Here is a 15,118-nt window from a genome sequence, read left to right as displayed (position 1 = left end):
GTCATCGTTTCTCCAGAAAAATACTAACCTGAACAAAGAGTTGGCACCGCAGACAGTAACCAAACAACAAACAGCGAAGTCCAAATCCCTGCTTATCTCTTGCCTGCGTGTGAGAGGTTATGTCTGAATGTGCGTGCGTGTGTATGCGTGTGTGAGCATAAGTTTGTGGGTACGTGCATGCGTGCGTGCGCGTGTGCGTGCATGCGTGCGCGCATGAGTACGCACCTAGACTGATTGGTCCGTTCCATTTGCTAGGGTGGTAACCCCATAACTCTGTGATAAGATTGGCTTGTTGGATCTGCTGTTTAACCAAGTCATTAAAGGCCTCCGTGCAGGTTAACCGGAAGTTTTGATTAATGGGTACATAAAATATGTGTATCATTTATAAAATGTCTCAAATAGTGTTAAAGTCCAGTTTTGGGCGTTTTTGGCAGTAACGGGTGTATTCTAACGCCATTCGGCGATGACGTCACGTTGGGGAGACGTGGTGGAAGGTAGCCTCAGCCTAGTACCAGAACTATGGCGTCCAAGAAGTGGCAAGAACCACAAAGAAATAACATGTATGATGGCCCACAGCAGTATCATTTCGAACCTGTCAGACGTGAGAGGGCGAATGAGGAATTGCCGAGAACTGATGGCGGTCAAAGCCAATTAGATGCATGATCAGAGGAGAATGAGTGGAGAGTTGCTATCATTTAGCAACCAGCAACGAGCGCTGGAGCTAGTCAATGAACAGAAGTGCACACAATAAAGACACTTTTATTTATTTTTACTGTCAGTAGCATCGAGTGAAAGTCAACGTTTTCTTTACATCTAGTGACAGCGATTATGCCGTAAGTACCGATAAACGTAGTCAGAAGATCTAGAAATAGAAGGCATAATGCTAGCTATGGGCTAACTTAGCCCATCGGACAGCAATCAGTGCACTTGCAAATGAGTGACTGCAACTTCCGATCGTGGTGTGATATTATTCAACCATCGATCTACCGCAAATACGACCATACAGATGTACATTGAACACATACACAAAGCACACCTTCCAACCCGGTGGATGCTGAAAGACAGCCCACAACAAGCCAAACATCACCACGCCGGGGGTGCTCTCACTCTCGCAAGCCCGTACTACACAATCGCTTCAACTTATCCAACTCCAAGGCTAGGCTGCTTCACTAAGACCACAACTAACCACAAGGCCTTCATAACCATGCAGTATGCCGAAGCCGGAAAAGGACACATGCACAGTCGCACACTCATCTTGCAAAACAATCCGTTTTATCATCAACATTCAGTCTCTGTAAAGATTTAAAGACTAGCCTCTTACCATAAGTTAGAATGGACCCAAAGTATGTGATTGATACAGTCTGGTTCGGCTTTCGCTTGCTATCTGTTTTTAGCATGACTTGTCTTTCTTATGTTAGGCGCACATGGCTAATTTGCATATGCGCAAAGGATTGTCTGGCTCCGCAAGGCAATAATAGAACATATTTAAATATCTTTCTATCCGTCTATCTATCAACGCAAAGACTTGACAAGGCTATTTATCTATCTAGGCTATTAGTCAACAATTATACGCCGAAGGTGAAGTGAATAATGGGGAATAGCCCCCAAGACCGAAGGTTTATTTGTTGTTATCAGCTGACATTTTTCGATGAAAACAATATCGAGTTTGAGATATCAAACATGGGATATTGCCCAATATCCCGAGATAGCGAACCAATCAAATTGCGCCATTTTAGGAGATTCACGTGTAGCATATACTAACTATATATAATATCTATGTATTTATCTATGTATCTGTATAATCTGCTGAACACTCTTTTACTAGTCACTACTCTCAAGGGTCTCAATGCGGCTTTGGTCCGTGTCTCCCCAACGTGACGTCATGCATTGCATTCTGGGGGAAATGAGAATCAATAGCAAACCGCCAAAATAGTACCTATATTTTCGTATAACGTTCCGTTTTGTGATACCTAACAACATTAAATACAATAAATAACAGTTTAAATCTTAAATACCAACAAGCAAATTGCACAAATTTGTTGAAAAAAAAAACCTGCAACACGGCCTTTAATGTTTGATTGTTTTGATCAATCAGAATGACATTAATAATTTCAATGACAATATTTTAAGCCAAATAGGTTGCTGTTGTAACCAGCAAGCCATGTGGTCCAACCATTCTATTGAAGATACATATGGTTATTCTGTGTGTTTGTGCACATATGTGCATGCATGGTCATACATCTGTGTCTCTGGACTTGAGCGTATATATACATATGTTATTGTGTATCGCTAAGTCAATTCTAAATATCGTCTTTTGATACTTATTTCCATCCTATTCATACATGCCGATCACATTCTCCACGTGCTTGCTCATTTTGCAGTGTGTGGTGAGGCGCTAAGTCCTACGTTAAAACCCCTCTCTGGTGCTGCTTTGTGTAGTGCTAGGTTCTCAAACTCTTTTTCAACTAAGGCAGTGGGGCAGTAAGCATGGGAGTAAACAGCACCATGTACTGAAACAAGACACATAAAATCCTGTGCGCACACACACATACAAAAACACACACACACACGCACACACACACACACACACACACACACACACACACACACACACACACACACACACACACACACACACACACACACACACACACACACACACACAGTTAGAATACACTGTGAAGACATACAGAGACTCATGCACACTCATAAAAAAATCAATTTAACATCATGCAAATACACACTCATGCAAGCGCACACACACACACACAAATGCACACATCTTGGAATCTTTAAAGTGGAAGAACATTTCCTTATCAGCCTCTCTTCATCGTGTTCTACAACTTCAATTCATTAAATAAGTAAAATTTTTATCATATTGTACAGAGACACTTCTGAATATGTTAGTGAATAATGTGACGTTTTATATAAATACACACAATTTTTAAAAAGCGCTGTTGTAGCCTCTTGTGTTGGTTACCTCACGTATCTGTTGCTTAATCACAGAGATAGGAGAAATATAAAATCAAAAAAAAGACACAAGCAAAGAAAGAAGTGAAGCAAGGGAGCCTTCCAGAGTCAACAAATTTAGGACAAGGAGCTGCAATCTTTTTGTTGCAACATAGTCATTGCCTCGGTGCATACATGTAAATTCCCTCTGGTCATTTGCAACCGCAACACACAGATCGACACACAACTGAACGTACACACCACACTTCGTCACCTCTACTGAAACTCTAGTCAGGCAAGTTAGGGCACAGATCAGTCTTACAGTTGGAAGAGGAAGCATCACAGCCCTCTGTGTACAGGAAAGGACGCAAACGCCTTGCGTATGTTCACTATTTGGAATTGTGTAGTAGACATTTGTACCCAAAGCATGTTATGAGTTATGTTCATCCTATAAACATTCGCCCATTGTTTCTAGAATTTAAAAACCAAGCAGTTTCCATATAAACAATCTGGGATCCAGTTTCCACACCTAAAAACCTCCTCAGCAGTGGTCCAGTTAGATGTCCTGGAAGTGGAACCTGGGGAGAATAGCTGCAGCCTACTACTGGGCCGTCGGGTCCCACCCCATATCTGCAAAACACTCACTAGATTGTCTTTGTATCTTTTTGTGTGTGTATATTTATTTTTTCTCCAGACACTCCCAAGTACCCAGTGGCTTTGATAAAGCCACAGCTGCATTGAATTTTCTGTGTGAAGGCTACATCGCGGCCGGTATAATAAAGATGCTAGCTTGCTTCGAGTGCAAGTAATTGTGTGTATTTTAACCGTGGCCATCGAACCCTCCTCACTGCCTCAAACCAGAAGGGAATAAACACGAATATACCTTTTTTCTTTCTTTTAATCCTTTCGTGTGTTCTTGGTGAAGTCCAAACCCTCCAACAGTGGTTATTTCTCTCTACCGCCTGCAGCACACAGTGAGTCATATTGCCCTCATAAGCCCTCGCCGTGGCTGAGTCACTTGTTGAAGGCAATCCATCCCTTGTTTCACTTAGCGGTCGTTACTCTGGCCTACTGCTTGGCCTGGGTTCACCTCCTTAGTGCCCCTGTGCTCTGTCTGTCTGTCTGTCTGTTGTTGCCTGTGTGTGTATTGCCTGTGTGTGATACATCTCTGTCATAACTGTTCACATGCATATTGGCCGTTGGCATCACAGAGAGCATTGCACAATACATTTGCATTAGATTTCACTGCGTGTATGTGTGTGTGTGTGTGTGTGTTTTGTCTGTTGGTCGGTGCATGCTAAACATGTGACTAGTATTGCGTGTGTGTGTGTGTGTGTGGGGGGGGCACAAGCATGTGCAAGTATGTGTGTGTACGTCTCCAAATGTCTGCATATCAGCCAATTGATTTGGTTTTAAGATTTGTTATGTAGTTACAACACCACCACACCAACTATAATAACCTCAACAATAATCTCTCTTAGGGCGGGCCTTGCTACTCAATGGGTTTGGCGAACATGGTCAAGAAAACCCTAACCCTAACCCTAAGATAACAGACCCAAAGTAACCTGACCTAAAAAGTTGTATTGTTTACTTTGCATGTCATGCTAATCAACATGCCACCGTGACTGATAGCATCGTCTTCAGGACAAACAAGAAACAATGACACACGATAACAAAATAGTTATGTGATAAGATTTGTCTAAAAGCAGTCAAGAGATAGTGTGACAGTGGTGATCAGATATCCCTCAAATTTGACCCTCCTTGTTTTGCTTTGGTAGACCCGATGTCAGCTGAAATGAAAGCCTCATGTCAGCTGATTCTCTTTGTTGGTTTCTCCTCGAGGTTTCCCCCCAACCTATCAAGAAACAACAATGCATTCAATTCTGAAAAAAACCTTCTGTTACTACTTGAGATAACAAACATTGCCAGCCATATAAAAAACAACAAAACAATTTAATGAATAGGATTGGTTTGGAGGCAGTTAAACTGTAACAGTCAAATAGAAAAGCCCACTTCAAGCAGTCGTGAATTTCTGCCAGTTTCCATGGTGTAACAAACCGCTGAACAGCAATCAAAGCCATTCAAAAGTAGAACTGCAGTTCTAACAATACTGCTTTTGTCTGTCCTCAGACGAGTTGCAGCTAGTTCTGCCTTGGTGTCGACAGCATTCCCCCGGGAAACCTTTAAGCCTGAAGTTATCCACGTTGGGCACTAACAAGGTTACGGGGAAGAGTCAGATTCAAGAACGACGCAATGGGGGCAGGAAGGTTGATTAGTTCTGTGGTCTGACTAGCAGGTTCAAACCCCACTGTCTATAGCATAGCAGGTTGCCTAACCCCTTTCTGCTCATTATTGGAATGCACTTTAGTATATAATATCTGGCCTCTAGGCCTACACCTCGAATGTCCTTAAACGCTGAAAGATTTCTTAATGGTTAAGCTTTCTTACCATGCCACCCCTTTAAACGTAGTCGGCTCTCACTTATGAAAGTTGAACATTTTTAACATTTCTTCAATACATTTTGGTGCAGAATAGTCTGTTAGCTTCAGGGCAAAAGCAACAACACAGCAAAGACAGTATTGACCAATTTGTCAATATAATGGTAGTTCGATGACAGAGATCCCAAATTTCTTGAGAAATTGGTTGGATTTGTTCTATATGCTGTCAATATGTCTGCAGGTTAAGGAGAGTAGTGAAAATTCATTTGGTCATTTTGAAACTTTGAGAAACAGTTGGTGCATTTGGGTGGTTGCCAGGATAATTTATTAGCTCATGGAGATATCTTTAATTACTTGTTTGATTTACCAGAAAATCTAGAGCAACAGGTATAGGCTATCGTTTGTAACTGTTTACCTACTGTATAGGCTACCCTAACTCAGCCACTGTCGTTGCATAGTCCTACTCTTTGACTGGGATTAACATTAACAATTCTGCACATTAAACCACTTAAGGCCCCTAGCTTTGCTAGACAAAAAACAAGATGTTTCCAATTCTGTAGTATATTTTCCATGGTCTGACTACTTTGTTGAATTTAATGAATTGCTCTATTACGTCCTTATGTTTCGTCAGAATGTTTGAACTTTTTTGGCGCCCTGCTTTAATGGGGTTAATTCTCATGACTCATCTTTGACTGCAATACACTTCGGCTCTGTCTGAAATGCGCCAATTTAGACAGAGCCTTCGTCAACAACAAGACAGTCGGTCTACCTGCTCCCTCTTGTGGATAACAGGTAAAACTGCAAATATTAATTTATAAGGAGTCTTGATCATTAAGAACAATAACAAATACATCCGCAAGCGGTGATTAACGGGGTCTGAGCAAAATGAAAAGGCAAGAACACACTAATAGAAGATAAATAAATATATAAATATGTGAAAGACATATAATTATGAAGGAAAGATGTTGATGATCCCCAATGCCATACTGTGCCTCGGCTTTCAGGTGACTGGGCTATAGAGCAATGGCCGAATGTCATGTTCAGCATAATTGTCTAATCGGGATTCAAACTCTCATCCTAAGGATCACCAGTACAAGGCATTATCCCATTGAGCCACTGACAAACCTGAAATGTAGCCTCATTCACACGTTGAAAATGTCTATTGATAAGCACAACACATGTCAAGAAAATTCAAAGCAAACATTTCTTAAATGAATTAAGGGCTCTCTTAAAAGCAAATACCTGAAATCTAAGTCTGATAGCCTTCTGAACATATTTGAAACGATTTCAAACAGACTTCTTTCTGTTGAAAAGTACTTTTGTGAGTGTGACTATAGAATTTTCACAATACTATATTTCATTAGCTTTATTATTTTATGATGCCATAATGTATGATTTCTTTACTCAAGCTGCAAAACATCATGCATTTTTTAAATAATTAAATATGGCTCACTTTGGCATTTGCTGTTATCAAACAAGTCGACTGCCATCTTTGAGCTTTCAGCTTCATTATTTCCAAACATGTACAAAGTGATTGAACATCTGAACCTTAGCTATGGTGTCACATTGCTTAACACTCCTCCCGCCAGTACAGAGCTATTTAACACTCTGATGTGCCATTTTTTTTTAAACTCTTTACCCACTTGGAACGGTAGAATAATCTGTGCTGACAGTGGGACCAGACAGCAATCAACAAAAACAAACCCAGCACTGAGAACGAATTAGTCATGTTTAGCACGTGTGCCGCGGTTCTCCGACCAGTTGCCATTCAGACTCAACAACACAGAGGAGCTCTGCTGCCAGTCACTGAATGTGGTCGGACCAGTGTCTCTCTCTCACCACACACCTCCTCTCTGCCAGTTGTGTGTGTGTGTTAGACACAATGAGAGACACGCCTCACACTCGGAACAAGAGTGCATTACATTTTAGTAATTTATTTCTTGGTTTATTCATGCCCGCAAGTGACAAGGAAACAGGATGCAAATCCACAATCAAGTTAGTTTTTTCTTGAAGCCACTTTTTCGCATGAACAATGAAAACAACAGGATATCAGATAAGACGCATGAAATATGTGTTTTATGGAACAAGACAGCAATATATTTTGTTATTATGAGTCATTTGTGGGCAAAACAAAGACTGTGTTTAAAGCAAAAACTCCCCCACATTCTTCCTTCCTGCCTCTCTCTGTCCCACTCTCTCTCTTCCTCTTTCCCTGCCTATCTCATGCAGGAACTTTGACCAGATGAGCGTGACTACAGAATGCAGCTACATGACAGAGTCGGACTGGGGCCTTAACAGCGAGTCGGCGTCAATAATGAGCCTCGACATGGCTCAGCCCAACAGCCCCTCCTCGCCTTCCAAACGCCACAAGGTACGGCTACGAACTACGGCCCCCCCGCACCATAGACTATGACCGTACGGCTGTACGCACTGCTAATGTTGGGGTCAGATTCCTGGCGTTTTCTCTGATTGTAATAGCATTAGGTTGCTGACAAAGTCTTTTGAGGACTTTTGTACCATTCTCTGGTGTCACTGAGGCTAACATTTAAACCATTGCAAGTTGGCTTGGAATGTGTTGAACAGGGGTTGTTGTCTACAGATGTTGTTCAAATATGTCATGAATTGTAAAGCTCAGAAACTGAAGTGATCCAATTACAGCATAATTCCAATGCAGATGTGGCAACGTAAAATGTAATTTGACAATTACATTGATAAAATGATCACTATGGAAAAAAGTGTAACTCATGGTCTAGTAGACATAAACTACAGGAAGTCTGTGTTGCTGTGTTTCAAGCACTCAAACTGCCCCCTTTTTATGCACCTTGTCATGTATGTTGTTTCTAATCTCTGTCTTCCTGGACACTTCCTCTGTAGGTCAAACTCTGATGCGCAGATGCGTGTAGGAATCCTTTATTTTTTTATGAATGCTGTCTGTGATACCACATAATGTTTCTCATAATGCTTGTCAAGCCAATTGAGTTCTTTACTTTATTGGAAATATTCTAACCCGTTACTCAAAGCCGTTCAGGCTAGAAACATCAACAAGTTGCACATTACAAAAGAATCACAAACATGTCCACCGACTTTTACAGTTGTTATCGCACTCCTTTTGTTTTCTGATCTCCATACTAATCTTCAGGTGTAGTGCACGTGTAGATTTTCACCACAAACCAGCTTGAGGTGGAGAGTTAGGGAATTAATGAGTCAGCCAATTATACAGGAGGATGATTAGGGGGCCAGATTGAATCAGCCTGGTTGGGCCAGGACACCGGGGAAACCCCTATTCTTTGCGATAAGTGCCCTGGGATCTTTTTTGACCTCAGTGAGTCAGGACCGCGGTTTTACGTCTCTTCTGAAGGACGGAAAATTAAAAAATAGATTTGAATCAAAGCAAAAGCATCTAAATGGGTACCAGCTGAGGCTTGGGTGTGTGCAGGCACGTTTGTATTTATGTTTATATTGTCTTTATTTTACAGCTGTTACCACCATCCCAGCCAGCATAATAATTAAAGCATAAAAAGGTTAAACATTAACATTATGTCCAGGAATAAGCTCAATAGTCGGACCATTGCACTTAGAGCATTCAGTTGTAGCAAACTTACTTAGACCTCCACATCAACAAAAACCAATGGACTCTCAACAATAACCAATGGACTACTAACGGTATGTTCTTATTACGTTTCACATTGCAATGACCGCCTCCATTTTTTTTGAAAAAGACGAGCATTAGAATCTTTATTATAGTTAGTTAGTTAGTTATTCTTCTACTAGAAGTATTTTTTTTGGTCATTGTGTAGTTAATAATATATAATGATGGTGAAATTATTTGTCATCATCGTGAGACATTGTTGTGTTTCTAATGTGAGACGTGACAAAACTACGTTTTGGTTAGCCTAAGTTAAACTTTATATTCACGTTGATTTAGGAGTCCTCTCAATATGGCGGAGTACCAACAAACAAATCCCATGATGCATTCTGTTGTACAAGCCTTGGTAAATATGACCCGAGGCCTTGTTTTTTGTGTTACTTATGTTTCTCTGACACAAAAACAACAAAACGAAACAAGGGCAGAACAGGGTGGGAAGGCGAGGTGTGTCGGAGGGGTTATTGGGGATTAAGGGGGGCGGGGTGGGTATGCAGTTACGCTCTGTTTAGAAATGAACTGGAAAGCCCCGGCACGCGCTGTGTGTGTGTGTTGTTTGCTGACTGAATACCCACCGTAGGTACAGTCAGACAAACATTTTACTATCAAAGCAGGAAGATCCCGCCCAGTTTTCAAGACTGCTTTGGATATATATAAATATAAAAAATGGCTATGGTATGAGCTCTTAGTTTAAGAAAGTATCCTTTTGCCATCAGCCCTTTTTCAAACCAATAGGATACGATACAAACGTAACAATCTATAATCCTCCGCAGTACTGTAATCAATACACACCTACGCATATTTCTGCGATAAGTCAACTGAGACCAGCTGGTTGCCAGGTGATTCATACGGTATAGGAGATGAATGGCCGCATTGACTCCTGCTTTACTTTTAGCATCAGGCGGGGTGCGGCCATTGTGCCCGGGCCCATCCACACCCTCACATTATCACTGGGTCGTCAAGTCATGTGTCTGACATGCGCTCCCGTGAGGTGTTCTCTCACATCCGCGCTGCGAATGCAAATGGCCCCATGCCCTGGAGGGACGGTGTCCACCTAAAACCAGACCCAGGCTTTACAGGGAACAGATCCCAGACAAACACGACCTGCTGGCTTCCAGACGCTGCTCGGTGGGCGTTCTGCGGGAGTGAGGACGGCGGTCTTTTACTTCTTGTGGAATATGGTATTCAAGAGTTGGACACTGGCTCCCTTTTTTTTTTTATCAGCCGGTCTTGACATTATCGGATTCTAAAGGCTGTGATTAGATAACCATTAATCTACCTCTCCTGCTGTCGGATTTCATTTTGTATTTATTTATTTATTAACCTATGTTGCCGGTAAAGAGGACGTTTGGATCTATTGTAGTTCTCAGACAGGTTCGGATCAGATTACAATTAGATTCCGGAGAGCTGATATGGTATGTTACTTCTGTGTTTTTCATATTTGCGAGAGTATGTGCGTCTCGTTCAAACGTGTGCCGGCTAGACTGTAGCAACAGACCGCCAGGACTTCTCTGTTTCAACAAAGAATTGGATTTCTTGCTTACAACTTTTCCATAGGATTTGGGGGGATTTTCATTGTGGATTATCTTCCTTCTCTTTGTGAGATTGTAAATCACCTGGTTTATTTGTGAAATGCTAAAAAATTGGACTTTGAAAAAGTCAATATTTGAAAATAATATCAACATTGTAAATAGTGAGCTCAAGTTTCAGCCGTTCTAAAAGTAGAAGTACAGGCACCTGTTCAAACCTTATTATCATATTGCTATGTAAAAAGCTGTAATACATTTACAAATACATTTACATTTATCATTCAGCAGACACTTTGATCCAGAAGACTGAATACCTGAGACTGAGAACATTAAAATCATTCTCTCAACTATGGGAATAACTACAACAAAAGTTTAGTGTGCAGCACGAGCAAGTAAAAAAAACAACAACAACAGGGTGGATTGTCTCACAAAACGCACCGCAAAAAAGTATTGTTGTTGGTACTTAAGTGCTTAACAATTACATCTTAGAGATACAGAGCATTTTATTTGGAGGATGTGGAGGAATACTGCAGATCCTTGGTAGGTCGTTCCACTATCAAGGTTCTGCCCATCAGAAGACCTGGTTCCATGCAGTGTAGGCAGCACCGGGCGCAGTTTAACACTCGACAGGAGGAACGGATCAGAGATGTGCTGGGGTTTGGGTGCAAGTCTGGAGCCCACCAGCATCGAGGGTTTGAAGTTGATGCTAGCAGCTGCAGGAAGAAGCCTGTTTGGCATGACATGTGCTAGTTAGGTTCAACACCAGCCGCTCTGCAGTGTTCCGCATCCTGTGCAGGTGTGGAGCTGCGAACACTATAACTCAACTCCACCACCTTGGCTCAAATTATTCATCTTATACCCTCCTTCATACTTATTTTGGGCCTTTCTTTCAAGAAGTTACAACAAATTACTATGGCCGCAAGTCGTGCGTATTACCTTATTCTCATAAAGCATATAGAAATCAATCCATTGTGTTCTGCTGTCTGTTTGAGCAGGACCAGAATCAAACAGCCCTGCCAGTCTGACCAGTGGTCGTCTGAATATCAGCAGCGTGTTCTCTAACCCCTGCCTCTCTGCTGTCTTCCTTCTTGCAGAATCCAGAAGATAAGAAGGGGGTGCTTGGTCGCATCAGCAACTTCTTCAGCCCCCGCAAGAAGAAGAGCCAGAGCAAGCAGCCCGGCGACGGCGAGAGCACCCCGACCTCCCCGACGTCCCCGCGCTCCCCGCAGAGCCCCCTGCAGGAGGACTGGCTGAAGACGCCCACCCCGTCACGGCGGGATGACGAAGCCCCCCGGCGGAAACCGGCGTTGAAGCAGCATCTGGATCGGGTCTCCCTGGACCTCACCGGCAGCCGGTCCACTCTGGCGTTCGACGAAGACGGGGGAGAGGTCCCGTTTGCCGACAGCGACAGCAGCGGCCGAGGCAGCGTGAGGGAGGTGCACGTGTGCCGGGTGAGCAGCAGCAGCGTCGCGCAGCAGGGATCCGGAGACGCCACCCCCATCCCCGGGGCCCATGTCTCGTTCCTGGACACGGGGTCGGGCAGCGAGCCCGGCTTGATGGACTCGGTGGTGCAGGAGGTGAGCAAGAGGCTGCAGCTCCACCTGGAGGAGGAGGCGGCCAACATGAAGGACGGGAAGCCGTCCGAGCGGACACACTCAAAGTCTGTCCAAGTCCGGGTGAGCTCCAAGATGTCCGAGCCGGTCAAGTCCCACAACCTCACCTCTATAAGTGTCGCGTCCCTAAAGTCTCTTAAATTGAAATCGGACGATCCCGGCGCGTCCCTGAAGGAAGTAACCTCCCCTCGCCTCCCTCTTACCTCGTCCGGCTCAGACTCGGAGAGCGTCGGCTACAGATCCACCAGCGTCCTCTCTTGGCTGCACGGAACGGCCACCGCTGAGCGGCAGGACTCCGCCTGGGGGGAACATGAGCAGGGGGGCACCTCTCCGGCGCTGCTGCACAAAGCCATACGGGTGGAGGCAGACCTGGCCGACGAGGAGGAGGAAGAAGGGGCGGGGGAGAGGGAGGAGGCCCTCAGAGCCGACTCCCCTCCCTTGATCGCCGTGCATGCCACTGTGGTTCCCGTCGAGGAACAGTGGCCTCGAGGCACCGACACGACCGACCGCCTCCCTCCCTTGGAGATCGCAGAGCTCTCTGGCATGTCGCCAGAGTCCAAGGTTTCCAAGGCAGCCGCGGAGACCGGGGAGGCCAGAACAGAAGCAAGCCCAGAGCGGCCGGAGAGCCCCCGCGGCGGGCCAGACCCCGGGAAGAGCTCCGCGAGGAGGAGCGAGGAGCCCCCACACGTCACGCGCAGGACGGTCAACCTGTCCGGGAAGGTGTTCGCCAAGAAGGTGTTTGTGAGCCAGGACAGTTCCGAAGCGGACGAGCCTGAGCCGGGGCCGGAGCCAGCGGGGAAAGGTCCAAAGAGGGGGGATCACAGCGTGGCTTCGACTCAGAGTGTCGTCGAGGCAACCAAGCTGAAACGGTGAGTTAAAATAACTTTGTTTTGCTTCTGTTTAACATTGTTTTTCTGCAGGAACCTAACCTGAGAGAAAAGAGCAAGAGAGAGTGAGAAAGAGAGAGAGAGAGAAACAGAGAGAGGGAGAAAATGATCCTCATGTAACCTGATATTTAAGTTCCCATACCCTTTTATGTTCATAGGGAACAATACATGGGTATTGCTAATCGGCTTAAATTTCTTCCACTGAAAAATGGATGAATTCACATTAGACCACACTTTACTTTAAACCATCAAACACTAATTCATTGAGATGTATTCAGCATAGATAAAACTTGGAAAACCTTGGTACAAATGATTAAAGGAGCACTATTGAATAACTGGTGAATAACTGGTCATGCGCTGATATTTATGTTATAACATTGTACTATTCCAGCTTTTAACCCATTGTGTCTATTTTGTCTTCATTTACCTTAGTCAGCAATAAGAGAACTTGATTTGTGACTTCTACCGAGAGGCTATTTGTCTACTATTTGTCTAAATGTACACCTGTATACACCTGTCTACACATAGAGGACATAGTGCACAAACAGTGAGATAACTCTTCTAAACCAAAATATATATAGATTTGCAGCCACAGTCAAATGCAGGATTTGGTCATTTACTTTGTTAGAAAGATAAATTAAAATGCAATACTAGATGCATAAAGTTACCGAATGCATGAACATGATAAACAGTTCAAATCACATCATAATATACAAGATTAAATCTTGAGACTAGTACCCGAAAAACAATACCTTTATATTATTGTCAGTTTTCATGTTTAAACGTCCCCGTTTTGCAGCCCTTGTGTATGTGTTACACTGTCAAATTAATGATTCCCTGGTTCATATTCATCTCAAGATGAGCTTGTGTCCTCATTTCACTTCAGTGTCCACTGCAGACTGGGCAGTGAAGTCAAGTTATTAATGCTTAATAAAATAATTCCTTATCGCTGTCTCTTTCTTTTTTTTCTTTTTAGACAAACAAGACTGGAAAGCACCAACCAAGAACCTGATGCTGCCACGGAAACCAGCACTAATAAAGAAACCTCACCGACCTCTGACATGTCCATAAACAAATCAAGGGGACAAACTGGAGGGGACAAGGGGCCCGCCAAGTCATCCGCCCCTAGAGGAGGCGCCAAAGCGGAGAAGGAGAGCAGGCCATCCGTCATATCTGGTGGCCGTGGCATGGCGGAAACGGCGGGAGCCAGGGCTAAAAAGGGAAAGACGTCCGCAGAGGACGCTTCTGGAGAAACGCCACTCCGAGACGAGACCACCACTATGCAGTCAATCAAGCGCAAAGACAGTCCGGTGCATGCAGCCACAACTGGCATTAAATCTAGAATCCCCAAGAAGACAACATCCGAGAGCGAACCTAAGTCTCCAGTGACACCGGACAAAACCGCTGCACCGGACATCTCAGTGTCCGTGGTCAGTCCCACGACACACAAGTCAAAAGAACCGCTGGTTAAACATAAAGCAGTCACTAGTAAGGTTAAAAGGCCAAGTTTAGAGGATAGCAAGTCGGCCAAAGCTCAGGCAACAGACGTTTCGCCGACAAAAGCACCGTCTATGCTCACAAAGCACAGCAAAGAAAGGAAGGCCGAGGACGAAAGCTCGGCGAAACTGGTTAATGGCCTGGAGAAAATCCACGAGCAGAGGACTATTGTGAAGCCCCAATCCACTGACAAAGACAACACAGGTGGTAAAAAGCCGGGCCAGGTGCAGGTGGAGGCTGTACCATCAAAGAGCCGGCTGCCAATTACTACACCTGCAAAGCAGAGGAGTGACGGAATGACCAGCAACACCAAAAACACAAAGAGTGGTGTTGCTGAAGCAGAATCTGGGAGCAAAAATAAGCCGGTGATCACTGGAGGGACACAAACTCAGGACCACAGAAGTTCTGAAAAAGGTAGGGAAAGACCCTTGTTTACCTCACTATATGTTGTTGCTATATTATACAATTGAATCTTTTCAGTCCACTATTTTTAGATGCACATTCACTTCGACATAAAATACTTGGGTCTTTTTTGTTATTTTCAATGAAAATTGTATTAGTT

The 15,118-nt window shown here is 43.9% G+C and overlaps 1 protein-coding gene across 3 annotated transcripts in view; it reads left to right on the top strand.

Annotated features, from left to right (window-relative positions):
* Window positions 1–15,118, top strand: part of crybg1a (crystallin beta-gamma domain containing 1a) — a 43,122-nt gene that overhangs the window by 5,817 nt on the left and 22,187 nt on the right. The window contains exons 2-4 of one of the 3 annotated variants that reach the window (XM_056591298.1): window positions 7,617–7,758; window positions 11,654–13,041; window positions 14,036–14,970. In XM_056591298.1, coding sequence (XP_056447273.1) covers window positions 7,617–7,758; window positions 11,654–13,041; window positions 14,036–14,970 — 2,465 coding nt within the window. Of the gene's footprint in view, window positions 1–7,616; window positions 7,759–7,785; window positions 9,051–9,551; window positions 10,446–11,653; window positions 13,042–14,035; window positions 14,971–15,118 lie in introns of those variants that run through there. The other 2 variants (XM_056591300.1, XM_056591299.1) reach the window with 2 other exon arrangements.

The sequence above is a fragment of the Gadus chalcogrammus genome, chromosome 5 (assembly GCF_026213295.1).
Source record: "Gadus chalcogrammus isolate NIFS_2021 chromosome 5, NIFS_Gcha_1.0, whole genome shotgun sequence".
Classification (NCBI taxonomy): domain Eukaryota; kingdom Metazoa; phylum Chordata; class Actinopteri; order Gadiformes; family Gadidae; genus Gadus; species Gadus chalcogrammus.
This window is presented reverse-complemented; position numbering and strand designations above follow the sequence as displayed.